Source organism: Alosa sapidissima, chromosome 9 (assembly GCF_018492685.1).
Source record: "Alosa sapidissima isolate fAloSap1 chromosome 9, fAloSap1.pri, whole genome shotgun sequence".
NCBI classification, from domain to species: domain Eukaryota; kingdom Metazoa; phylum Chordata; class Actinopteri; order Clupeiformes; family Clupeidae; genus Alosa; species Alosa sapidissima.
In genome coordinates, this window is record NC_055965.1 from 15,713,513 (window position 1) to 15,740,505 (window position 26,993).

At 44.6% G+C, this 26,993-nt stretch overlaps 1 protein-coding gene across 1 annotated transcript in view; it reads left to right on the plus strand.

The window, feature by feature from the left end:
- The window catches only part of strn (striatin, calmodulin binding protein), a 52,195-nt gene that overhangs the window by 18,030 nt on the left and 7,172 nt on the right, over window positions 1-26,993 (plus strand). Inside the window, 10 exon segments of the mRNA XM_042102701.1 lie at window positions 5,840-5,943; window positions 7,847-7,920; window positions 9,147-9,225; window positions 14,141-14,317; window positions 15,007-15,142; window positions 21,113-21,278; window positions 24,329-24,436; window positions 26,637-26,641; window positions 26,643-26,720; window positions 26,723-26,789. Coding sequence (XP_041958635.1) covers window positions 5,840-5,943; window positions 7,847-7,920; window positions 9,147-9,225; window positions 14,141-14,317; window positions 15,007-15,142; window positions 21,113-21,278; window positions 24,329-24,436; window positions 26,637-26,641; window positions 26,643-26,720; window positions 26,723-26,789 — 994 coding nt within the window.

Genomic DNA, 26,993 nt, shown 5'->3' on the forward strand with positions numbered 1-26,993 from the left:
CTGTGTGTACAAATGTTTATGATGCTAGTAGCGAGTTTGCGTGTGTGTGTGCGAGTGTCATTTATTATCATCATTGGTCGAAGTAACATTTGGTCTAATTGGTGTAAATCAGTACTGTGTTGTAGATAGTCTTTTGACTGACACACACACACACACACACACACACACACACACAGCCCTTGGATATGGATATCTCATGCGTCATCCTCCCTCCCCATCTCCCTCTTTTCATCTCTGATCCTCTTGCTTTCTGTTCTCTATCCCTCGTTTTTCTATCTTTTTTTGGTCTCCAAATTATCTCTTTCTCACGCCTTCTCCCCCTCTCTCTCTCTCTCTCTCTCTCTCTCTCTCTCTCTCTCTCTCTCTCTCTCTCTCTCTCTCTCTCTCCCCCCCCCCCCCCCGTGGTGAGTGCTGGTGTGTTCTCCTCCAGAGCTGAATCATACTGTGCTAATCTCCGTCCTGGAGCGGAGCACCGATTGGTCCACGCACTTAGCCTCCCTGACTCAACAGCAGCCTCGCAATCCAGAGAGAGAGATGGAGAGAACGAGAGATAAGAAGAGAGAGAGAGAGAGAGAGAGAATTTAATTTTAACATCCCTTTTCCTGGAACATCGCTCTCAGGACGTACAGAGAGAGAGAGATTGATGCAAAGACAAACACTGAAGCGATCCTACTGTAATTATTCTGGCAGGGCTTACATAAAGGAGGACCACACCTGTCTCAAACAGGTTCATCTTCTACAGAACAGTGTGTGTGTGTGTGTGTGTGTGTGTGTGTGTGTCTCTCTCTCTGTGTGTGTGTGTGTGTGTGTCTCTGTGTGTGTGTGTGTTTGTCTTTGTGTCTTTGTGGCTTTGTCTGACATTTTTGTCTTTTGTCTTTGAGATGGGTCGATGTGTTTCTTGCTGTTCGTGCCATTCGCGTCACCAAGCCCAGCCCCCTATGTGGAGCACCTACAGTAAGATAGACACAGCTGGTGGATTCTGGGTGGCAGGCACACGCCCCAGATAGCTGCTGCCTGCCTGTGTCATCACGGAACCTCCTAGAGGTGCTTTGTTAGCCTCAAACATGACACTGAAGACAGCTTGACGCCGAAACGCATTTGTAGTCAAGGGCATTATATATATCATATGGTTGTCATCATATGGTTGTTGAGTGATATTCGAATGAGTTGACGGTTGCAGTTGCAGTGGTCTCTAAATTTTGAATATGACCGTTGGTATATTCCCTGTGTGTGTGTGTGTGTGTGTGTGTTGGACTGGAGCTAGTGGTGCTCCTAGTTGTGCTTGACTTCTAGACAGTCTAGAGGGAGGGAGGACTACACCAGAGGAGGGAGAGGGGGCAGTTACGGGATCAAAAGAGGGAAAGGGGGCAGTTACGGGACCAGAGGAGGGAGAGAGGGCAGTTACGGGACCAAAAGAGGGAAAGGGGGCAGTTACGGGACCAGAGGAGGGAGAGAGGGCAGTTACGGGACCAAAAGAGGGAAAGGGGGCAGTTATGGGACCAGAGGAGGAAGTGAGAGGGCAGTTACGGGACAAGAGGAGGGAGAGAGAGGGCAGTTACGGGACCAGAGGAGGGAGAGAGGGCAGTTACGGGACCAAAAGAGGGAAAGGGGGCAGTTACGGGACCAGAGGAGGAAGAGAGGGCAGTTACGGGACCAGAGGAGGGAGAGAGCAGAGAAAAGGCTACCGTAGGAAGACCAGAAAAGGGAGGAAGACCACAGTAGGAAGGGTCTGTGTCTGTGTGCTGCACAACTTATGGTTATATGATTATGACGTGGTGGTGTGATGAGGTGGCATGCACGGTTTGATTGATCATGAAATGGATATGGTATGGATATTGACCTGATACCAATGTGATGCTATTATGGATGCGGATGCGATCTGGATATAGCGGGGTTATGATATGGACATCTTATGATACTGAAGAGTGAGCAAGGACTGCCTTGTGCCTGGAAATAAAACAGAAATAAAACAAACTGCAGTGCAATGGCCAGTATTTGACAGCACTTTTCTGCCCGAACACGTAGAAAGGTGTGTGTGTGTGTGTGTGTGTGTGTGTGTGTCCAACACAGTAAGAGCACACACGCACAGACTAAGAATAGCCTGCAGCATTAGGAGTTAGTGCAGAGGACAACAAAGGCAGCCTGTGCTGGTGCAAGTGAGCTGAGACCTGTGGCAGACAACCACTTCACACCCTCACAGTGAGAAAGGATGGGCGTGTGTGTGTGTGTGTGTGTTTTTTGCATCCCTTTTGAGAGTGTTTTAGAGATGGGTGTGTGTGTGTGTGTTTTGCATCCCTTTGAGAGTGTTTTAGAGATGGAGAGAGAGATGGGCTGCCCCATTCCCACTTGGAATGAAAAACATTTCTTTCCACTTCAATTAAAGAGAAAGTTTGTGTGTGTGTGTGTGTGTGTGTGTGTGTGTGTGTGTATGTGTGTGTGCGTGCGTGCGTGCGTTTAGAGAGGGAGAAAGTGAGAGTGCGTGCATGCGTGCGTGCATGCGTGCGTGCATGCGTGTGCGCACGCGCGCGAAAGAGTGGAAGGATGTGTACACGGAACTTGCTACATATAGATTCTGTAGGTGGCCAATAAACCTTAACGCAGACTCATCACTAGAACGGAATGTAAAGAAAGAGTAGCCTCAATGGCAGGAGGCTAGGGGAGGGAGGGGGAGGGATGCACCGATACCATTTTTTTTTTTTTCAAACCCAGTACGAGTATTTACATTTTTGTATAAGTGTATATATATACTTTTTTAATCCTGTGAGGGAAATTTGGTCTCTGCATTTAACCCAATCGGTGAATTAGTGAAACACAAACGGCACACAGTGAACACACAGTGAGGTGAAACACACGCTAATCCCGGCGCAGTGAGCTGCCTGCTTCAACGGCGGCGCTCGGGGAGCAGTGACTGGTTAGGTGCCTTGCTCAAGGGCACTTCAGCCACGGCACATACAAGTCCAGAGTGCTAACCAATGGGCCACGGCTGCCCAACGTACTTGCCGATACCGAGAGGGCTTATGCGGCTGTCATGTACCTGGTGAAAAGGGAGCTGTCATTTGTATGTGGATGAATCACACTATTGATCAGGGGCGTCTGCAGGAATTAATGTTATGCACACCCAAAATTGTTGTTCATATTTCAGGTTTGTGCATTGGTCAGCTAAAAAGCCTACATAGTACTAACAGCCTATCTCTATGACAACATTCACGCCTAACGGCCTATATAAATTTGGAGAACGTTATACAGCCCTATTAAAGGCTAAAGTAGGCTACCTTTTAGTTTTGTTCTAGTTTACCATTGGCTTTAAACAGTGTGTGAGCTTTAACATTAGTAAGCATTCATTCAGTATGATAGTCCAACCGTAATGCTAACCTTTTGACAAGCATGTGAGTTTACCTTGTTCTTGCCCATCTTGCCTCCATCCTTTCTGTTTTTTTACAAAAAACGTTTCATATCCATGAGGGCCTTGAAGTCTTGAGTTAGTGAATTAGCTTAACAACAACGCTGCGTGTGTGCGCCTCTCTCCAGCTTAAACAAAAGGTGTGCATGCGCATAGTTCTGCATTACGTTGATTTTGATAACGTGTGTACTTTACAGAAAAATGTAAATAGCCTACTGTCATGCAGTTAGTAGGATACGATGCAGAGTTGGGAAGTTATGGTAGGCCAACTTGGTGTGAACACACACACACACACACAGGGGAAATTCTCTCTCTCTCTCGTTGTTGAGTAGCCTAATGGTACGCACAGTGCGTACGGCCGTACACCTGCAGGTGTGCGGCGCCTGCTATTGATGTTTTCAGACTAGAGGCCATCTGTCCACTTGCAAACTCGGTGGACTCGCATGGTGTGATGTGTTCGTGGAAATGAAGAGGGATTTTCTATTATTGATCTGTGTGTGTGTGTGTGTGTGTGTGTGTGTGTGTGTGTGTGTGTGTGTGAGTGTGTGTGTGTGTGTGTGTGTGTGTGTGTGTGAGTGTGTGAGTGTGTGTGTGTGTGTGTGTGTGTGTGTGTGTGTGTGTGTGAGTGTGTGAGTGTGTGTGTGTGTGTGTGTGTGTGTGTGTGTTAGGGGTTCCGGGGGGGGGGGGGGTTAGATGGCTGAGGCTGCACATGGTCTTTCCTCTCAAAATATTTGTCTCATCACTTTGCATCTCTCTCTCTCTCTCTCTCTCTCTCTCTCTCTCTCTCTCTCTCTCTCTCTCTCTCTCTCTCTCTCTCTCTCTCTCTCTCTCTCTCTCTCTCTCTCTGACACACGCACATTCTTTGTAACACACTCACAAACACACACGCGCGCAGTCTCAACACTCTTCTCTCACTTATTTCCTTTTCGCGGACACAGACACAGACACAGACGAGTGTACCCAGGCCCACTGGTCCATTGAATATGTGAGTCATGGTTGGTTAGGCCTGGGTCAATGCCTCACTTATATGTTCTTACTGCAGCTATATTTGGAGTAGAGAGAGAAGAGAAGAGAGATGTTGGTGGCTATTGACAGCCCTGAAAAGGACTTGCTATAAGAGGGGATGCTACTTAGGTCCTCTCTCTCTCTCTCACTCTCTCTCTCTCTCTCCTCACTCTCTTTCTCTATCTCTTCCTTTCTCTCTCTCTCTCTCCCCTCTCTCTGTTGTGTGTTATGTGTGAGACTATTGACATCACAGAAAAGGAGTGCTATAAAAGGAGATGCTACTTAGCTCTTTGTGTGTGTGTGTGTGTGTGTGTGTGTAGAAGAGTTATGCAAGGAATGGAGAAATAGTTTTTCATACAGAGGCATGCTTGTTTTGAACAATGCCTCCAGCGCAGCAGTACATTCCAGCAGCCCCCCCCCCAGCCACTGATACTTGGTGTGTGTGTGTGTGTGTGTGTGTGTGTGTGTTGAGCTTACCCCCAAGGCTCCCTAGGAAGCCACAGGAATGTCAAATACATAGCCATGTGCAAAAAGAATGTATCTTTATCTATTTACCTCATTCTCTCTCTCTCACACTCACACACACACACACAGGCCATCTAATCCATATAGTGCAAAGAGGGCATGTGCATGCTATTCTGGAATCTGGGATGCAGCTGTCAACACCCCCGAGGTTCCAATGTGCACATAACATTATAAACAGTTAAACACACACACACACACACACACACACACACACAGTTAAAAGCACCAATCTGTGGTGAGGCAGAGTGAGTGGCTAATTAGGCATGTGCTGATGTTCAGTGAACCAACATGAGTGGAACATGTTTGGAGCTTGCGGATTTCAGGAGTTAGGAGAGACAATGCTGTTGTTAATGTTGTTTATTTTTGTAGTAGTAGTAAGCTAGTGGTAGTAATTTTAGTAGTTGTAATTGATAGTTTAGTTGCTGTAGTTGAGTCAGTTTGTAGGAGATGTATGATTGTGGTTCATTGGGATATGATGGTCATAATATCAGATATTTGAAATATTTGAAGAAATGTTTGACTTTGAAGTGTGTGTGTGTGTGTGTGCGCGCGTCATTTGCATCATTTCCTAGAAGGCCCTCCAGTCAACTGGAAGTGTGTGTGTCTGTGTGTAATCTGATATATTTTAGCTCGGTGTCATTTTTCATTCACCACTCAGCCAGTTAGTTAAACAGGCATAATTATACACACACACACACACACACACACACACACACACACACACACAGAGAGACTGCATTGCTCCCATAGATAGTTGCTAAAGTTCATGTTCATGTTCAGATCGTCTTCTGCAACATGTTCTTGTATTTTTCTTTCTTAAACTGTGGAAAGACATTTTTTTATTAATCCTAATGTCTGTGTGTGTGCGTGTGTGCGTGTGTGCGTGTGCGTGTGCGTGTGTGCGTGTAGGCTCAGATCGCCTTTCTGCAGGGAGAGAGGAAGGGCCAGGAGAATCTGAAGAAGGACCTGGTGAGGAGAATCAAGATGCTGGAGTACGCCCTCAAACAGGAGAGGTGAGCAGCAAGCACACACACACACACACACACACACACACATACTCATACTCATACACATATACTCACACACACACACACGCACACACACATACTCATACACGCACACATACACGCACACACTCATACACACACACATACACGCACACACACACACGCGCACACACACGCACACACACATACTCATACACACACACACACACATACTCATACACACACACACACACACACACACACTCATACACTTTCACTGCACCACCAACTGTTTTTACAGTTCTAACTATGTAAAGTAAAGCCATAGGAACCCTTGTTGGCCGTCCATTTTAGCCTCTGATCTCCTGTGGTCTCTACACCACTGGTCTCCATCTCTTCCTCTCCCACACGTTTCACACACACACATCCACCGTCTCTTTCTCAACCTTATCCCTCTCTCTCTCTTACTCTCTCTCTATCTCTCTCCCTCTCTCCCTCTATCTCTCTTTTTCCCTCTCTCCCCTTCACTCTCTTTCTTCCTGTTCCTCTCTCCTGCTCCCTCCTTCCCCCTCACTCTCCTTCTCTCTCTCTTTATTTCCTTTTTTTCTCTTTCTCAACCTCTCTCATCCCTTTCTCTCTCTCTCTCTCTCTTTACTTCCTTCCTTCTCTCTCTTTCTCTCTTTTGTCTCTCTCCACCTCATCCCTCTCTCTCTCTTTACTTCCTTCCTTCTCTCTCTTTCTCTCTTGTCTTTCTCAACCTCTCTCATCCCTGTCTCTCTCTCTCTCTCTCTTTCTCTTTATTTACTTCTCTCTCTTTCTCTCTTTTGTCTCTTTCTCAACCTCTCTCATTCCTCTCTCTCTCTCTCTCTCTCTCTCTCTCTCTCTCTTTCCCTCCCTCTCTCTCAGTCTCTCATGACTCATGTATTGCTCCTGTTCCCTGTTGTCCTCCATGTTGTGAGGGGGAATCCTTGAGCTCCTCATCGTATCCCCCCAAGCTCTCCCAGAGAGACGTGCCAACATACAAACACAGATTGATCAATAATATCATTACTCAAGCCCCCCCCCCCCCCCCCTCCCCATGCAGGACGTGTCGGTCGGTCTTTTGCCCAAGGCTCTGCCCTTCTCATGAACACACCAGCTTAATTATTGACCAGTGTTGTTGAGGTGGTGAGTTCCATCACTCATGAGTTTGTTACACATTCACGTTTACAGAAACAGCGAAAAACGTCCTTCGAAAAGCTCCACTGAAGTACGGCTTATTCAAAGGCGGGGCAGTTTTGAGTAAAAGAAAAGCTCTCGTCTCCTGGTTCTATTACAGGAATCATACATTCTGGTTTCTTTCTTCCTTTTTTCTTTGATGTGGAACTCTGACGAAAAGAGGCTTTTCTTAACCCGAGACTTGACTCGGATTTATCGCGGTGTCAGTGTTACGCCCTTAATTACCTTTTTTTCCGAGGCGTGTTTACACAAGATAAACGCAAGAAAACAGGGCTGTGCCATGACTCAGTGGTTTTGTGTTCTTCACGGTGCGTCAGCGTCCATTTTTGGTGACCCAGCACTGCCCATGGGGTGGGCCGAAATCACTGACCCCAAACGACACTATCCCCCCCTGCAAGCGCATGTGTGTGTTTGTGGGTGGGTGCGTGTGTGCGTGCGTGCATGCGTGTGTGTGTGCGCGCTGATCTTCATTACTTATGGATGATTTTATTGAATTTCTTGCATAAAGCCACATAGATTCCTTTTAAATCATTTAACTTTGAATCCTATATTATGTGCTGCTGAAAATATCCCCCCCCCCCCCCCACACACACACACACACACACACATGCCTCCAGCATTTCATATCTGTGTAATTTTATAGACTCACAAAATCAACTGCAAAACTGTAGCCTTGGCAACTTTGTTGAATCTCTCTCTCTCTCTCTCTCAGAGCAAAATATCATAAACTCAAGTATGGCACGGAGCTGAACCAGGGTGATATGAGGCCTCCCAGCTATGACTCAGGTGAGCAGCCCCTCCACATGCCTGTGTACTGAACACGGTGCACTGCACAGCGCTTTATTCACTACACACACACACACACACACACACACAAACACACAAACACACACACACGTACACACACTGTACACACACACATACATCTTAAGATACCATCCATCATATACGTGCTGATCCACTACTACATGATGCCCCATATAGTGAGTAACTATGCAGCTGATCAATATATAATGCACTCTATGGAGAATGTGTGGAGGTTTGCTACATAGGGTAAGTCATAAATGGTCTGCCCTTTTGCAGAATGTGATATGCCACTTTCTACTATATGATAACCAGCTTGTCAATAATGTTATGGTGGTGAATGTTAGATTTTGAAATAATAACAGTTTGAGTAGCTCTAGATGGGAACAAAACAATGTCCACTGCAGGCCCTAGAAAAGAAAAAAAGAAAAACTTTGGTGCCTACGTTTTCCATCTTAGAAGACACACATACACACACGCACGCACACAGACACACACACACACACACACACACACACACACACACACACACACACACACCTTAAGATACCATCATATGCACACACCCACATACATCCTCACTTTGTAGTCACATGGTCAGGGCTGTGAGGAAACCAGTGGCAGACAAACCATAACAAGCGCCATCTCGCTCTCTCCCTCTCCAAAGCTGCGGAAGTCTACCGAGAGCTCGCCACTCTCTTGTGGCGCTATCACAGGGACGATCAGTTATGCTTGGCCGGCGTTGTGGTCACTTGATCAAAAGCAAAGAAAACGGGCCTAGCTTTGCAACCGCACGGCAGTGAGCAAATGTGACCGACCGTCGTGTTTATGAAGTATAACATTTCAAAGGCCAAATGCTTTGTGTGTTTTAGCAGGCGTATTGCTGTGTTGTGGTGTGTCCAGAATATGCTTCCATCAGTTTATTTTTTTGTTTGTACAACGTTTTGGGGATCCTAAGAGATAAGACACGTGTGGTCAGTTTTCAGTAGCGAAGGGTCTGCAGAAAAGTGCCTTCTGTACTTGAGCCTGGAGGTCAGTTCTGTCTAGCTTTACAGTAGATTGGGCAGGACTATACTGATCAACACAAATGTGAAATAGATCTTACTCGGACAGTCATACAGTTTTCAGTCCTTCCTGGCAGACAAGTATTTTGGAATTTGTATTTTCTTAATTATCATTTTGTGTGTGTGTGTGTGTGTTTGTTCCAGATGAAGGGAATGACACAGAGCTTCCGGAACCCTCAAATAGCCAGCTGAGCTGGAAGCAGGGACGCCAGCTGCTGAGACAGTGAGTGTGTTGATCACACACACACACACACACACACACACACACACACACACACACACACACACACACACACACACGCTGATTACACACTCACACACACTCACACACACACACACACACGCACACACAGACACACGCACACACAGACACACGCACATGCTGATCACACACGCACATACAGACACACGCACAGTCTTAAAGAAACACCCACACATGGACACACACACACACACACACTCACGCATTCATGTTATTTATACTCACAGAAACTCGCTCTTAAACCAGGACTGAGATAAATTACTTTTAATAATTTATTTGTTCAAGTTTTATCTTAAAATAGCTGTTTTATTCATGTGAATACTGTTGTGTTCAAAATTGAGGTGTACGCCAGTTTTATGTGGGTGGGTTGGAGAAGTGGTACCGCAAATCTGTTGGAATTTGATCTGAAATATGCACACACATCAAGACACATTTTCACACTCACATAGACTTACTCAAAGCAATTAAAAGTGCTTTGACTGCATTTGAACAAAAACTAATTTTGTCCCAAAACACTACAGGAACACACACACACACACACACACACACACACACACACACACACACACACACACACACACACACAAACTTGCCCTTTCAACCCCAAACCAGTGTGACCTTATCTAATGCTAACTGATCTAATCGTTCTCAAGGGTATTTGTCATACCCCCCCCTCTCTCTGTCTCTTTCTTTCTTTCTTTCTTTCTTTCTTTCTTTCTTTCTCTCTCTCTCGCTCTCTTTCTCTCACTCTCTCTTTTCTTTCTTTCTTTCTTTCTTTCTTTCTCTTTCCCTCTCTCTTTCTCTCTCTCCGCGTTAATGGTCATCCATCGCCTTAGTGCAGATTAGGCGTCTTAAACGTGTGACTGTTTGACGAGCTAATCCGTCCAGATCCGGCGCCTTAAAGCATTAGCAAGAGAGCCTGAGAGACCCAGAGACTGACTGTGTCAACTCACCCCAGACCCTTGAACTCTGATGCTGAGCTGCATCACTGTATTTAGTTGTAAATAGTCAATTGTATGTTTTATATCTTGTTGTTATTTTGTTGTATGTCTCTTTGCACAAAAGTTTCTGGGGCGCGTTTCCCAAAACCATAGTTTTTGGGAACCAACAAAGTTGCTAGCTTAGTTAGCAACTATGGTTTTGGGAAACGCGCCCCTGCTAAGTAACATCGACGTGAAATATCACAGATAGTTGAAAGGTCATTGAATTGAAGGTAAAAAAGTATTGTGTGATGTGTAAAGGGACATGTTATTACTCTATTTGGTTCTATCAAAAGTCGTTGTGTCTGTGAAACACTAAGGTTCTGATGCATGGGGCAACTTTTTGAGCAATGTTGCTGGGCAACCACATAACCAGTTCCATGTGTTCTGATTGGATGATCATGAAAATGTGCCTACTGATGATTAAAGTTCTTTAGAAAACAATTGTTGGCCAATATCAGTGGGAACATGCCAGAACCACAATGGTGAGGAACATTGCTCTGCCTGCAACATTGCTTTTTTACAAAAGTTGCCTTGTGCATCATCAGCTTTAGCCTGTGCCTGCAGTTTATACTGGTGAGGAATCAAAATAAAAGGTACTTGGTGAAGAAGCAGAGGTCAAACTGATCTTGTCAAACTGATCAAAACTCGATGGCATAGCACTGTTATGTCAGGTCCTTCTGACTAGTAAAAGGTAATAATAATATAGAATGACAGCACTGTTTTGTCAGGTCCTTCTGACTAGTAAAGAGTAGAATACTATAGAATGTAATGACAGCACTGTTATGTCAGGTCCTTCTGACTAGTAAAAGGTAATAATAATATAGAATGACAGCACTGTTTTGTCAGGTCCTTCTGACTAGTAAAGAGTAGAATACTATAGAATGTAATGACATAGCACTTTTTTGTCAGGTCCTTCTGACTAGTAAAGAGTAGAATACTATAGAATGTAATGACATAGCACTGTTATGTCAGGTCCTTCTGACTAGTAAAGAGTAGAATACTATAGAATGTAATGACATAGCACTGTTATGTCAGGTCCTTCTGACTAGTAAAGAGTAGAATACTATAGAATGTAATGACATAGCACTGTTATGTCAGGTCCTTCTGACTAGTAAAGAGTAGAATACTATAGAATGTAATGACATAGCACTGTTTTGTCAGGTCCTTCTGACTAGTAAAGAGTAGAATACTATAGAATGTAATGACATAGCACTGTTATGTCAGGTCCTTCTGACTAGTAAAAGGTAATAATACTATAGAATGTAATGACATAGCACTGTTTTTTCTAGATGGGAAAGTGTCCTCTGCCCAGCCCTGAAACATAAAACCATCATGAGCCCCTTTAGACAAAGTCATGACATCAGACTGAACATTCTTTAAAAGGCACAGAACGATCACACAACATAAATACCAACCAACACTACAGTGGACAAACTGCTGCGGCATGTGGTGGGGGGGGGGGGGGGGGGGGGGGGGATTGTCCAGTATTAGTTTGGCTCGGGGTGAGTGGTTTCTAAGGTGATTTATTGTCGGACGAGAGGCCAGAGGGGGTGTGTGGCGCCCCCCTGAGTTTACCACCAGTACTGTCACCTCTCTGTCGCTGTGAAGTACTAGTAGCTTTTGCACTGGAGGAACTTATCATAGTTCCTGTAGTTTTTACCACGTTCACTCTGCATGGAAGTGTCAGTGTGACCTTTCACAAAGGTCAAGGTGTATGGTCAAAGGTCACATGACTGAGACCGAGAGAAAAGTGAGAGGCGTGCTGGTGAAACATGTAGAAATGAGTGAAGGTGTGTGTGTGTGGGTCTGTGTCTGTGCCTGAAATTGAGAGCACTCATACTTTGTCCACCCTGAACCCTGTGCACAATCTTTCAACACACACACTCTATTGTCCCTTTCAAAAACACACACCCCCTCTCTCACACTCACATAGTCTCTTGCTTACACACCATCTCTTACGCACACACTCTGTCTTGCTCACTATCCCAAACACACACACACACAAACACACTCCTCTGAACCCGGTGACCCAGACTATCTGAAAGCACAAATTGAAACAATAAAGATCTATTACATTGCTGACTGCTTGAAAGGTGCGTGTGCTTGTATGTGGCTGTGTGCTTGAGCAAGAATGTGTATGTTTTGCTTGCTCCGAGTGTGTGTGTGTGTGTGTGTGTGTGTATGTATGCTTGAATGAGTGTGTCTATGTTTCTGCAAGTGTGTGTGTGAATAGCTCGAAGCAATGAATGGAGGATTGTGTCGGGGCATTCAGCCTTTCCTGTCCCTGTCGAGGCTGGTACAGAGAGAGACGGAGGGGAACGCTCTTCCCATTTTCTCTCTCTCTCTCTCTCTCTCTGTCCCTCTCTCTCTCTGTGCACCATCTTCGCTCCATCTTATGGTCTTAAAGCTGCACCCCCCCCCCCCCCCTTTAAGATGCTGTCGTGTCCACTAGCATCTCTAGCCTCAGACTCGCTCGCTCGCCTCTCCTGCCCTGCACGGAACTTTCTGGAACCGGTCCAGACTTGGCTTTATCTCTGAAAAGTTTCGGTCACTGAAACCGTGTGAGGTATAGTATCCGCAAGGAGTTGTTTTTTAGAAGTTTCTGTTTGCCATTTAATTCAGAGCTGCCATGCACTAGACTCGTCGTGGCAGGTTCTATCATCAGGTCTGTTTGTGTATCTGTTATGTATATAGTTTCCTACAAAGCTCTAGATAGTTTAGGATAGTTGGCTTTGACTTCTTGGAGACCATCAGTTGTGGACTGCCTGTGGAGGCTTAGCTAAATCCACAAATCCACTCATTTGAGAAGTGAACTGTTTATCGTGTCGTTCTCGTCTTGTGGAGAGAAAGCAGTGTAGATGAGGTTTGTGTAGTCGGTCACTTGGTCACTGAACAAAGCTGTTCCCAGACATTGATTAGGCCGATTACTCCATCATTATTTATAGCAGAAGATAAACATAATTTTGGCTGAACCTGCAGATGTTGATATTTGAGATTAAACTACAGAATGTCATCACAGCTCCATCTTTGTCATCACAGCCCCATCTTTGTCGTCTTCCTTTCCTCTGCTGAGAGAGACAGTGGAAGGGAGACACGATGGTTCTGGACTATTTTTTGGGCTCTTTATGCCTTTAATGACAGGACAGTGGAGAATGACAGGAAGTGAGTGGGAGAGAGAGTCGGGGGTGGGATCCGGAAAGGACCACGGGGCGGGAATCGAACCCGGGTCGCCGGCGTACAGTGCAGGTACCCCAGCCAGTTGCGCCACAGCTGGGGCCAGACACGATGGTTCTAAGTCGAGCCTGGGTGCCAGTGTCTGGGTCCCCCTGGCTAACACCAGACCAATTGTTGTCAAAAGAGAATTGATTTGGGAATGTTTCGTTCACTTCTGATTTCCAAAGGGGCATAACCAGAAGTGAAATTGAACTTAAATTGGCACATTAAACCCTTAATCTCTTCAGAGGTACAGCAGATCGGTCTGGGTTCACCCAGGCTACGTGGATATGGTTGCTATGGATGATGCCATTTGTGCTAGTTTCTAGTTTCTCCCTGAATTTTGCTTCATCCTCTGAGCTTGGCACGTGTCAAGCGCTGAAGCTGCAGGTTTGGATGCTTGTATAATATTAAAAGTCCTCTCAGAATGATGCATGTTGCACTGGCTGCTGATGGTAGTCGGCACTGCGTACAGCAGTCAAAGTTTAGCCTGATTTACAGTAACTTTGACTGTTGTTGCGTAGTGCAATTGTTGCATCATTACAAATGGCTTTTAGAGCAGAAAGCCCTGTAAGTCTTAACCCTAACCCACAGTAAAGAAACAGAATTTCTGAATATTTTTGTCTCCTCTCCTCATCTCTCCTCATCTCTCCTCTCCTCTCCTCTCCTCTGCTCCTCAGGTACCTGCAGGAGGTAGGCTACACGGACACCATCTTGGATGTAAAGTCCCAGCGGGTTCGTGCTCTACTTGGTTTGACCGGGGACGCCGGGACAGCCGAGCGGACGGCCGATCGCTGCGCCGACAGCATGGTGAATGGCACCGAGCCCTCCTCCCCCAAAGAGGGCGCCAAAACGGGGTACGCAGGAATATTCATATTACTCTGACTTTTCTGAACTGGTCAAACTGTTCCGTCTCATGTCAAATACCAAAGCGTCTAAAACGGGTAGTTCCGGTCCTTGATTATGATTGGCTGAATCGCATTCGATGCCCTTGTAAAATCCAGCACAGACATACACCTTGACCACAGTTCGTTCTATATTACTGCGCTACCATAACTTGATACAAAAGTTAAAGTATTCGACATTGCTTGACAACTATTCAGATAGAGGAAATATATTTATTGGTGGAGGAATGATTATCTATTAATAAATTGTTACATTTCTCATTGCTGTGCCTTTATTTTATACAATTTTGCCAGATATCTGTGGTGACCGTTTTAGAAAAGCAATAAGCCACTGGAGTCCGTAGATTACACTGATTTTAGAACAGCTTAGAACGCCCCTTAGCTGTTCTGAATTGTAACCTACGGCCTCTCGGGGCTTATTGTTTAAATAGAATACAGAGAAATGTAATAAACATCTATCTAACCATAAAAGGAATACAGAATCATGAATCTCTCTCTCCTGCAGTGTGCAAGGGCACACTTTCAGTCTTTATGTACAGCACTCTTTGATTTTCACTCTTGGTCTTTGTCCTCCCCCATTTGTGTGTGTGTGTGTGCGTGTGTGTGTGCGTGCGTGTGTGTTTGTGTGTGTGTGTGTGTAGGAAGCTAGAGATGTCTGACTCTGCCACAGTGCTGGAGGCCTTTAAGTTCATTGAGAGTGCGGCGGCCGAGTTTAGCGACGACGATGAGGATGAGGACAGCGAGGGCCGAGAGAAAACCATCATGGACCTGGCCACGGTACACACACACACACACACACACACACACACACACACACACACACACAGATACACTCTCACTCTCCGACACACACACACACACATATACACACACACACACAAAAGCACTGAAAGACATTAGACCCCTTCACACACACACACAAACACACACACACACACACACACAAAAGCACTGAAGGCATTAGACCCCTTCACACACACACCACGCAGAGATACACTTAGCAAGACCTGCCCACCCTCAAACACTATATGGACAAAAGTATTGGGACACCTGGCCTTTATACCAACAAGAACTTTTTATGACATCCTGTTCCAATTCTAGAGGCACTAGACATTAGACCCCTTCACACACACGCACGCACGCACGCACGCACACACACAGCCATACCAGCCTTCTAGGGCTGTAACGATATGCGATCCGAAACCGAAATCGCGACACTCATATCCACGATCCTGTGTCGCGGTGTAAACAGGCAGAACCGCGACACACCCTTTCTAGTGTTTCACTAAGTGCTTTGCAGCTTACGCTGCTGCATAAGCAACATCTCCCGCTTTACTTACCGGTAGCCTACGTTGTCCATATACAATAAATAAATAATAATTGTATACCTCTCGTTGCTTTCATTGTAGATTATGTGTTCAACTTTACCAAACAGTATAGAAGTAAACTCTCTCTCCCTCTCTCTTTTAATGTACACGCGCGACTCGGCCAGCACAAACCAAATAAAACATTCACAATCGTGAAAGCAAGGACGTATAGAAGACGACTAGCTAAATTACTATTAAATCTGCTTAGCATCATTAGCATGCTGCACACATTTGTTTAAAACACTTGCATTCAAGTTGACTGATCATCTCAATACCAGTGTTTCCCAAAAAGGCCTGTCCCATGGAGAACAAGTATTACCTTGAAACTTAAACACACATGGGGAAACTGAACAGTCCAATCAGTATACTATGATAAACTAGCCAACTGCTACTTTGTTTACAATATTTCCAGGCTTCAGCCAGACAGCTAATTAAAGCGGCAAAGTTTTAATAGAAATTGTAGGCCTAGGCTATAGGCTAATCTGCATAAAGTGTGCTGTCATAAATATCAGACATTCAGTATTCTCTCTTTTTATATCAGGATTTATTACACGGCTTCACAAGGCAAGTAAAACGCTCCATTGGCTTGAATGGGATTTCCCGCCTTCATGGCGGAACAAGACCCCTCCGCTGCGCGTCGGGGTCCAGGTTCGCCCTGTCGGGAATTATTTTCCCAATAATGACCGGCGTTCTATACATTATCCCTTACATAATACAAATATATTAAATTATATATTATATTGTAACCCTCTGGTGTTCTAAGGTAGGCTATTGAAATGTTATTTAATGGGGTAAGGCCTCTGTACGGGTCGGGCAAGGTCTTCCACACCATATTTATAAACACAAACACGCACAGGCACACACACACACGTATATTTATAAACACACACACACACACGTATATTTATAAACACACACACACACACACATATTTATGAACACACACACACACTGCCTGCCTTCAATTCTTCTCCTAGCCCATCATCTCTCTATGTCTCTGGGCCTGTCCACACGGAGACGCTTTTTAGGTTAAACGCAGAGGTTTTGCTTCGTCTTGGCCGAGCGTCCAAACGAATCCTGTAAACGCACTGCCCGAAACCGCACATTTCTGAAACCTGGTCCCAGAGTGGAGAAATCTGAAACCGTAGCCCGTTTGAGTTCGTTTAGACAGCGAAACCGCACATCCTGCTTGCGTATCGATGATGTCATCGCCACACCTCAGCTGCCCTGGACTTGCACTTATAGTATTGCCTAACAATACTAGTTTTCATACATGACATTACCTACGATTACACTCCGTTAAGATAAATATCACAACTGATGCTGCGCAGCGCCGATAGCTTATGACTTGGTGGACTGAACACTGTTTTTCCCGGTGTTTTTTTATGCATTCTAGCTACTGTCAGTGACGCGAGAGAACTTAAGTTATTAGGAAAGTGCGGTGTAGGCTACATTAATTTGTGCGTAGTGCCATTCATTTATTTTACATGTCCTACAACATATATACATGCATTCACAGTCGAGTGAAATCAGATATAAGCAAAGACGCTTAGAACTCACGTTAAGCCGATGGTAGCACACTGAATGGGAATGCACGATTTGATGCAGGCAAAAGTATTGACTGTTACTAACGAAAGTTGTATAGCAATATTATAAATGTGGCGACAGAATAGCCTAGAACTTGGGTAAGCCTTGTGTTTAGTAGCCTAATTGCGGTGATAGTCCGTGATTCACATTAGTTTTGGCTATCCTACAACCAAAGAAAGTAAAGGTGATTAGTAGGCCTACCTGCGTTAGCCAAATAAAGGACGGGACTGCACCCTTCACAAACCGTAAAATAAAGTTATTATATTAAAATATTAGTTTCACAGTTGACTACAGTTGACAGTTCACCATCAGTCCACACAAACAATTCTGGCTTCCTTGCACTAGCCATTTCACCGTAGCCTATTCTGTCTGTTTTTAAAGCGCACGTTTTGCAAGTTTTGGTGAATTTTTGTAAAGACACAGTGCCACCTATAGGCCTGGGGTATGAAGTAACGTGTTGAGTCGTGTTGAGATGGATGCGTTTGGACGCAAATATTCTTGATACGGTTCCAGGGAAGACGGAGGAAAAAAGATCGGTTTGGTACGTGTGGACTAGGCCTCTGTCTGTCTATCTCTCTTTCTCTCTCTCTCCTCTCTCTCTCTCTCTCTCTCTCAATTTCAATTTCAATTTCAATGGAGCTTTATTGGCATTACTCAATGAAGCAGTGTTGCCAAAGCAAACATATAACAAAACAACACAGATACAATATCTGTTTAAAAAAGACAAATACAAATAAAGTAATAATAATAATAATAATAACAAAATGATAATAATTAAAAAGAGAGAATAATAAATGAAATGTATAATGATACAGTATTACTATACATACTATACTGTATATTTATCAACGTGCTATCATATTGATTATTGATATAAAGCCAAAGCAGGTCACAATATGGGTCACTCACTTCCTCGATTTATGACATGTAAACAGGTACTGTGCAGCGAGTTTTACACAACTTGTATGCTCTCCCAACAAGTATGGGAGCTTGTCTTCATTTTCTAATAGTTCAAATTGAGGTATAATTTGGCTGAATTTACTGCATTCAGTGAGGAAGTGTTTTTCATCTTCTACTACTCCGTCACTGCACTGCAAACACAGCCTTTCCTCCCTAGGAAGCCAGGTTTGCCTGTGTCTTCCCATTTCTAAGGCCAGAGAGTGTTCACTTAATCTATAAGATGTTAGTAATTTTCTTTGTTTGTACTCTGTAATTTATTTTAAATAAGATGCAAATTCATAATTGTTTTTTATTTTTTGATAATAGATCAGTTTGTTGGATTTTTTACATTTGTCTAGCCAATATTTCTAATATTCTTCTTTTGTTCATTTTTTGACTTTTTTTTTTTTTTTTAATTTTTTGACTTTTAACTTTGCCTGAGACATGTCAGGTGTATTCAAATTCAAATTGTGTTTTGATATAAGATAATCAAAAGGATCTCTCTCTGGGTGGGTCCTCCTCTGTAGAAGGGCACTGTCATTATATTCCTCTGGTTTTACATGGTAATAAAATTTGCATGCTCTTTTTTGAATATCAACTAATAGTGGATATATTCCAAGTTCTGCTCTGCATGCAATATTTGTTGCATTCCTGTGTACCCCCAAGATGTTCTTACAGAATTCCAGGTGTAGTGTTTTTGCTGGGCTTTTGTCCCATAGCTCATAATTATCTTGATGTTTTATGCCCCAAATTTCACTGCCATATAAGATAATGGGCTTGATAACCGAATCAAAGATCTTTTGCCACAATTTGATAGGGGTGTTGTATTGGTATAGTGATTTTCTTATGCAATAATATGTTCTCCGTGCTTTGTCAACCAGGTCTTTAATAGCCAGATTAAAATTGCCCGTGGAGGAAATATTTAGGCCCAAATAGTTATAGCTTGTCACTTGGGAAAGTCTGTTTTCACCAAGGGTGAAATTATATTTATTCTCTGTTGAACGTGTCTTTTTTTGAAATGTCATTATTTTTGTTTTTTTCTTTATTTATGGGGAGGTTCCAAATTTGAGAGTATTTTTCCAGGATTGACAGACTCTCTTGTAGCCCCTCCTCAGTTGGGGACAGAAGTAGGAGGTCATCCGCAAACAGGAGACATTTAAAGGAATTATCCGGAGTAAAATGCACTTTAGATCGATTTACGGATGATTGGGAGTACATACGTTGAGTTGACATCCAAATCATGTCATTCGGATGTGTTTTGAGAAAGTTCGATGTTACCGTTTTTAGTCAAAGCTCGTTAGCGTGGAAGTGAGAAGGGCATATTATTTCGCCGCTACAAAACGCTATTTTTATACCTCTTCTACAGTTCCAAACAACATTGCACTTACGTGGTAGTGAGTAGAGGGTCCCTAAAGCCAAACCGAAGTATCCCGAGGTCTTTATGTGGTCGGATAGAGAGTCCAGAATGAATTTCATCAAGCCAGTACCTTTCCGGAAATGTTGCCATCTTTGCTGCTGTAGGAGTCGATTGCCAAATGTGCTCTGGAAATTCACAATTTCGTCGCCGTTTAAAAAAAAAAAAAAGAAAACATATATAGAATAGAAATCTTTTCTGTCGCTAGATTTATGCCTTCTCTATCCTCTTGAAATTTTGTGAACAAAAATGTGTATAAGGTTTTCAATTTCGGTAGTATTAAGTTCAGTCTCATATTGAAGCACACTGTCACACACTCTCTCTCTCTCTCTTTCCCTCCCTAAATCATTTTAACCAGTTACCGTGACCGTGCCATTCTTGTAGCGCTTAAAGGGGTAACACTGACACGTTACCGTGACCGTGCCATTCTTGTAGCGCTTAAAGGGGTAACACTGACACGTTACCGTGACCGTGCCATTCTTGTAGCGCTTAAAGGGGTAACACTGACACGTTACCGTGCCATTCTTGTAGCGCTTAAAGGGGTAACACTGACACGTTACCGTGCCATTCTTGTAGCGCTTAAAGGGGTAACACTGACACGTTACCGTGACCGTGCCATTCTTGTAGCGCTTAAAGGGGTAACACTGACACGTTACCGTGACCGTGCCATTCTTGTAGCGCTTAAAGGGGTAACACTGACACGTTACCGTGACATTCTTGTAGCGCTTAAAGGGGTAACACTGACACGTTACCGTGACATTCTTGTAGCGCTTAAAGGGGTAACACTGACACATTACCGTGACCGTGCCATTCTTGTAGCGCTTAAAGGGGTAACACTGACACGTTTTTCTCTTTTTGTCTTTCATTCTCTCTCTGTCTCCTCTGCTCTTTACAATGGTGATTGCTTGTTCTAGCAATGGCATTACAAGATGTGTACAAAATGCTTTTATCCTCTTAATACCATCTCTTTGACTTTATTATAATAATAATAATAATAATAATAATAATAGATGGCATTTAAAAAGGTCTCTTCTTCTCCTGCTGTTCCTCCCTGTTTCCACTTCTTTCCACTCTTAATCTTAGTAGTCTCTTAGTGATTGTAATGCGAGTTTTTAACATGTCCTCAGATTAATGTTCAAGTGGTGTGTGTGTCTCTCTTTCTTTTACTCTTTCTCTCTGTACCCCCCCCCCTCTCTCTCTCTCTCTCTCTCTCTCTCTCTCTCTCTCTCTCTCTCTCTCTCTCTCTCTCTTCTCTCTTTCCCTCCCTCCCTAAATCATTTTAACCAGTTACCGTGACCATGCCATTCTCTTTCCTAACTTTTACAATACAGTGTCAAGTTGATCTTGATGTATTTTTAAGATTGTAATAGAGATTTTGAAAATTAAAAACAAAAATTCTCTCTCCCTCTCTCTCTCTCTCTCTCTCTCTCTCTCTCTCAGATGGTGAGGAAGAAAGCGGCGGCGTCTCCGTCCCCCTCCTCCTCGCCGTCCTCATCCGCGGACCTGAGCGACGACCCCGACACGGAGGAGGCCATGAAGGGCTTCGACTTCCTGGCCAGCGCTGACGAGGCCGACGGAGCGGCCGACCCCACCGGCGCCGACTGGGGTAAGAGAGGGGGAGGAAGAGGAGGGAGATATACCCCAGGGTAGAACTGGGGTAAGATATAGTGAGGAAGAGGAGGGAGATATACCCCAGGGTAGAACTGGGGTAAGATATAATGAGGAAGAGGAGGGAGATATACCCCAGGGTAGAACTGGGGTAAGAGAGGGGGAGGAAGAGGAGGGAGATATACCCCAGGGTAGAACTGGGGTAAGAGAGGGGGAGGAAGAGGAGGGACAAGGAGGGGGAGGGCTGGGGGATGGAGGGAGAAAGAGCGAGAGAGAGTGAGAATATTGTTATCGTCCATCTAAAATGATTTATGTAAATTAATGTTTGTACATGCTTTGACGGTAAAGTTTTGAAATGGAAAAAATTTAACCAAGACAGAGGGAGATATAGAAGAAGAGAGAGAGAGGGTGATCTAGAAGAAGAGAGGGAGAGAGGGGGATATAGAAGAAGAGAGGGAGAGGGTGATATAGAAGAGGGGGATATAGAAGAAGAGAGGGAGAGGGGAATATAGAAAAGAGAGGGAGATATAAAAGAAGAGGGATAGAGGGTGAGGTGGATATAGAAGAAGAGAGGGGGATATAGAAGAAGAGAGGGGGATATAGAAGAAGAGAGGGAGAGGGAGATATAGAAGAATAGAGGGATAGAGGGTGAGGTGGATATAGAAGAAGAGAGGGGGATATAGAAGAAGAGAGGGAGAGGGGGATATAGAAGAAGAGAGGGAGAAGGAGAGGGGGATATAGGGGGAGAGAGGGATATAGAAGAAGAGAGGGAGAGGGGGATATAGAAGAAGAGAGGGAGAAGGAGAGGGGGATATAGGGGGAGAGAGGGATATAGAAGAAGAGAGGGAGAGGGGGATCTAGAAAAAGAGTGAGAGGAGTAGGTAGGGAGAGACAATAAGGAAGAAGGAGCCATGAAGAACATATTAGTGCTAACGAGTGTAACAGGGTAGAGAGAGAGAGAGAGAGAGAGAAAGGCAGAGGGAAGGAAGAGAAGAGAGAAGGAAGGATGGAGAAGGGGATCATGGCTATCTTAATTGTCCTCGAGGGGCAGCTCATTATACAAACTGCAGTCACCACATCAACATTTACATGAACAACGATAAAGGGACCCAGCATACAACATAAAAAGAAACCAGACCCCCCCGGGTTAGCATAGCAATCACAGGAAATGATTTGAAAGCCATTGGAGAGGAGGGAGAGAGACACTGAGGAGGCCGTGCAGGGCTTTGACCTCCCAGCAGGCTCTGCTCAGGACACTGGTTTTAATTAGAGCATGTCCGTAGTCTTTCGGTTATGTTTCTCCATTAGCTGTTTGGTCTATAAAATGTTGAGGAGTGTTTCCCCTAAAGACCAAGGTGAACCAAATGGCGTGTTTTGTCCACACGCCAAAGATATTCAGTTTTACTGACACAATGCAACAAATAAAGCAGAATATATTGTTATATATTACACTGTTTGTTCAGTAGCACTACTTCAACCCCCCCACTCCACTCCACTGGGCTGACTCTGTCAATTACCACCAACATTGCTTCTTAGCTATAGTCTGGCTATCACCAGACCAAGCTCAATCTTATTTAAGATTGAACATTAGTCTGGGGAGTCTGCTCTGTATTTTCTACTGCACAAGACGCGAGATCAACGGGCATAGTTCAAATGACTCAAACAATCAGACCAACAATCTGGGTGCGCCAGGTGGATAAGCCAGTTTGTGATTGGTCCCCACAGATTTGTAACGAAAGTAGGATAGAAAAATTTGGAGGTTTCCAGCCTGAGCTGCAGGGCGAAATCAAATTGCTGGCAGATTGTGCTGGGTTTACCCAGTCTACTGTGGCTATAAGAAGAGATCTAATCTTAAATATAACGGCAAAGTATAGATCCTCTCTCCAATGACTCCTCATTAGAATACATCCTTTTCTTCTTGATAACCAAACAGAACTCTCACAAAACAGAACTGAGAGGACTTCGGCCCAGTAGTCCTTGTTGCTCAGCAACAGTGTGGCGCATGTTTGTTTAGCTTGGTTAGACTTGGTGGGGGGTCATCAGGTCAGTGCACTTGAAGAGAGATACCACGCTACACAGGACACCGATAAAGAGCCTGTCCAGCTAACAGGCCTGTTTTGAGTCTCAAGTCTCAAGTGTTCAGTGCAGACAAAGTGCAGACACATACAGCCATTTTAACTATTGTAACAAATTTTAAACAAATTTTGACTCTCCAGTAGTGCTGCAGATCATTTTAACTTGTCATTTTGAATCTTTTCCTTCATTTTGAATGGTTTTAATATTATTCCAGTTATTGTCATTGTGCACTTGAAGTCACTTTGTCACAAAGTACCTTTGAAATTCCCCTGCGTGTGTCTGACTGTGTGGCATGCTGGTGAGCTGTGTGTGCTTCCCTCTTGAGTGTAAACCAGTCAATTGAATCACAGCCCAAATACCTTGTTGGCTATCTCTTTGGTTCAGCTCAACTTCAGTAGGTCTTTTCTTTTTTTATGTATATTCCGTATCCGTTCCCCGTGGCTTGATTGCTTTAGTAAATCAGCCCTCCCCCTTAAGGAATTCACGGTGACCTCTTATGACCTTGCGCTGACCTCTGTGCCCTTTTGCCACCCTTTGGTTGGCCACCTCACCCGCTCTGACAGAGAGAGAGCTCAAGATCATAGCCACCTGCGTCCATCAAGTCCTTTGGATACAGATACAGAAGGACACGGATGAGCTGTTGCTGTTGAAGTATCCTCCTACAGAATAGGATGTGCCTGCTGTTAACAAAAGAGTTTCAGGACCAATACATACCTTCAAAACTATCTTTATTCTGCACATCCAAGAGAGAATCTTGCGATTGAAAACATAAAAGATCTCCATTTCCTGTGATGACAAGAAGTGCTCACATGAGCCACTTCCCACAATATGGGTAGAAATGATTTTGGTTACACAACATGCATGCTTATATGTGTATATATCTGTGTGTGTCTGTATGTCTGTCTGCATGGGTATGTTTGTGTGCGTGCGTGCGTGCGTGCGTGCGTGTGTGCATGTGTGTGTCCCGTATAGAGAAGGATGAGCAGAGTCCAGGGGAGGCCTGGGAGGTGGACCAGGGCCTGATCACGCGACTGAAGGAACAGTACAGGAAGGAGCGCAAGGGCAAGAAGGGGGTCAAGAGTAAGTCTCAGAGGGGACCACCGACAACAAACAAACAAACAAACAAACAAACAAACAAACAAACCTCCATCTTATTCACTTGCTCTTAGTCTTCGTTCCTGTCTTTCATTCCTTTCATTCATTCGTTTCTTTTTTATTACTTCTTCTCAGTCCTTTCATTCATTCGTTTCTGTTCCTGTCATGTCACATCCTTTTATTTCTTATTCACTCTTTTTTCGTTCTCATTCTTTTAAGTGTCCTTTTTTTGTCATGTTGAATTGATTTGCCTTTCCATGGTAAAGAGTGTGATGATGTCTGGTGATGGTGTCTGGTGATGCTGATGGTGTCTGGTGATGGTGTCTGATGTCTGATGATGGTGTCTGTTGTCACAAAGTGATGGTGTCTGGTGATGGTGTCTGGTGATTGTGTTTGGTGACTGATGATGGTGTTTGGTGACTGATGATGGTGTCTGGTGATGCTGATGGTGTCTGTTGATGGTGTCTGTTGATGGTGTCTGTTGATGGTGTCTGGTAATGCCTGTTGATGGTGTCTGTTGATGGTGTCTGTTGATGGTGTCTGGTGATGGTGTCTGGTGATGGTGTCTGGTGATTGTGTTTGGTGCCTGGTGATGGTGCCTGATGATGGTGTCTGGATGCTGATGGTGTCTGGTGATGGTGTCTGGATGCTGATGGTGTATGGTGATGTTGTCTGGTGTGCTACTTTTTTCCTCTTATTTCACCATGACTTGCCTCTGCAGTTCCCTCGTGTGTGTGTGTGTGTGTGTGTGTGTGTGTGTGTGCGCATGTGGCTTGCGTCCCCAACACTCCAGCCGATCTTACCACAAGACTGCGTTTGCCCCACTTTCTCCCACTCATCTGTGAATCTCTCTCTCCATCTCTTCCACGGACACACTCTCCATCCTTCTCTCCATCTCTTCCACGGACACACTCCTTCATCCTTCCTCTTCCTCTTCCTCTCTTCAGTCTTCCTCTTTCAATTGTTTCCCTTCCCCCTTCAACCCATTTCCTCCACGCTCTTCATTCTCTCTCTCATCCCCTCCGTGTGCTTAGCCATGTGTGTAAGAGGTGAACCGCTCCACACACCTGCTCCCTCCCTCCCATAATGCACCTGGGCATGTGTGTCGCATCACCCCCTGTGTTTCTGACTGTGAAGTGTGACAACCGACTTCCTGTTCTGTGCCGAGCCGTTCACACAATTCTCACTTTGATTCCACCTCATGATTTCCTCCACTCTCTTTTTTTTCTCTTCTTTTCTTCTGAAACGTGTGTGTTTAAGTTTTCTTTCTCAACTAGTACTTAAATGTTCCATTCCTCTCTTGCTTTGGGTAGAGAATGAGGTTTTAATGCCTGTTCTTTCCCCTCTATCCCATAATAGTAACAATAATATCTAAAAGGGCACTTAGAGAATGCAGACCTCCGCCAAGGCCAATATATCTTCGCCAACTTATATTGTTAAAGAATTTGGATGCTCTCTAAAATTGACTGGGCTTCTACTTTGGTCAAAGCTCAAACCCCTCCACTATATTTTCATGTATTTTTTTTGCATAATCCTACTGACAGGCAAACAGACTTTCAAACAAACCAAACCTGAAAAACATGTCCTCCTTGGCGCAGGTGGCGACTTGTGTCCGCTGCCATAGCCGTGTGCCAGACAACCAGACCTCTCAGCTCCACCACTGAGCCAGGTCTTCATTGTGGTTTTTCCTTTCCCGCTGTTTTTTTATTTATTATTTATTTATTTATTTAATTTATTTTTTTAAAGCCTCCATGTGTCCGTCTCCCTTCATGACGAGCCCCAGCGCTGTCTCTAGCCCCACCTGCCGATGAGCAGGAGACTAATTGATGTCTCTATCCTCCTTTCTTTCTCTCTTTCCTATTTTTTAATTCTTTACAATCTATCTATTTTTTTCTGTTTATCTATTCCAATTTATTTCTGTCTCCACCCCCCCACCTAATCAATCTATTTATCTCTGTTTCTCTCTCCCTCCCTCTCTCCCCCCCTTTCCCTCTCTCTCTCTCTCTCTCTCTTCTTTCCCCCTCTCCCTGTCTCGCTCTCCCTCTCCCTCCCTCCCTCTCTTCCTCTCTCTCTCTCCTCTCTCTCTCTCTCTCTCTCTCTCTCCTCTCCTCTCTCCTCTCCTCTCTCTCTCTCTCTCTCTCTCTCTCTTTCCCTCTTTCCCTCTCTCTCTCTCTGCTGCCCCCAGGGCCTAAACCGCTCTAAGCTGCAGGACATGCTGGCTAACCTGAGGGATGCTGAGGACCTGCCCTCCATGCAGCCCCCAGTCAACCCCCCCCTCCCGGCCCCCCCATCCCACGCCTCAATGAGCACGAGCTGGGACGCACCCGACGAAGGCAAGGCACACACACACACTTACTCACTCACTTATACATGCACACTGGCACAACCCCAAATATAATATTTTGCTACAATACTGTATGTTTGATGTGGTGGGGAGCAAGCAGCTGCAACGTCCAAACCACAGCAGGGTCCATTTTGGATGTCACCCCATATCTCTCACGTCCATACCACAGTGGGGTCCATTTTGGATGTCACCCCATAT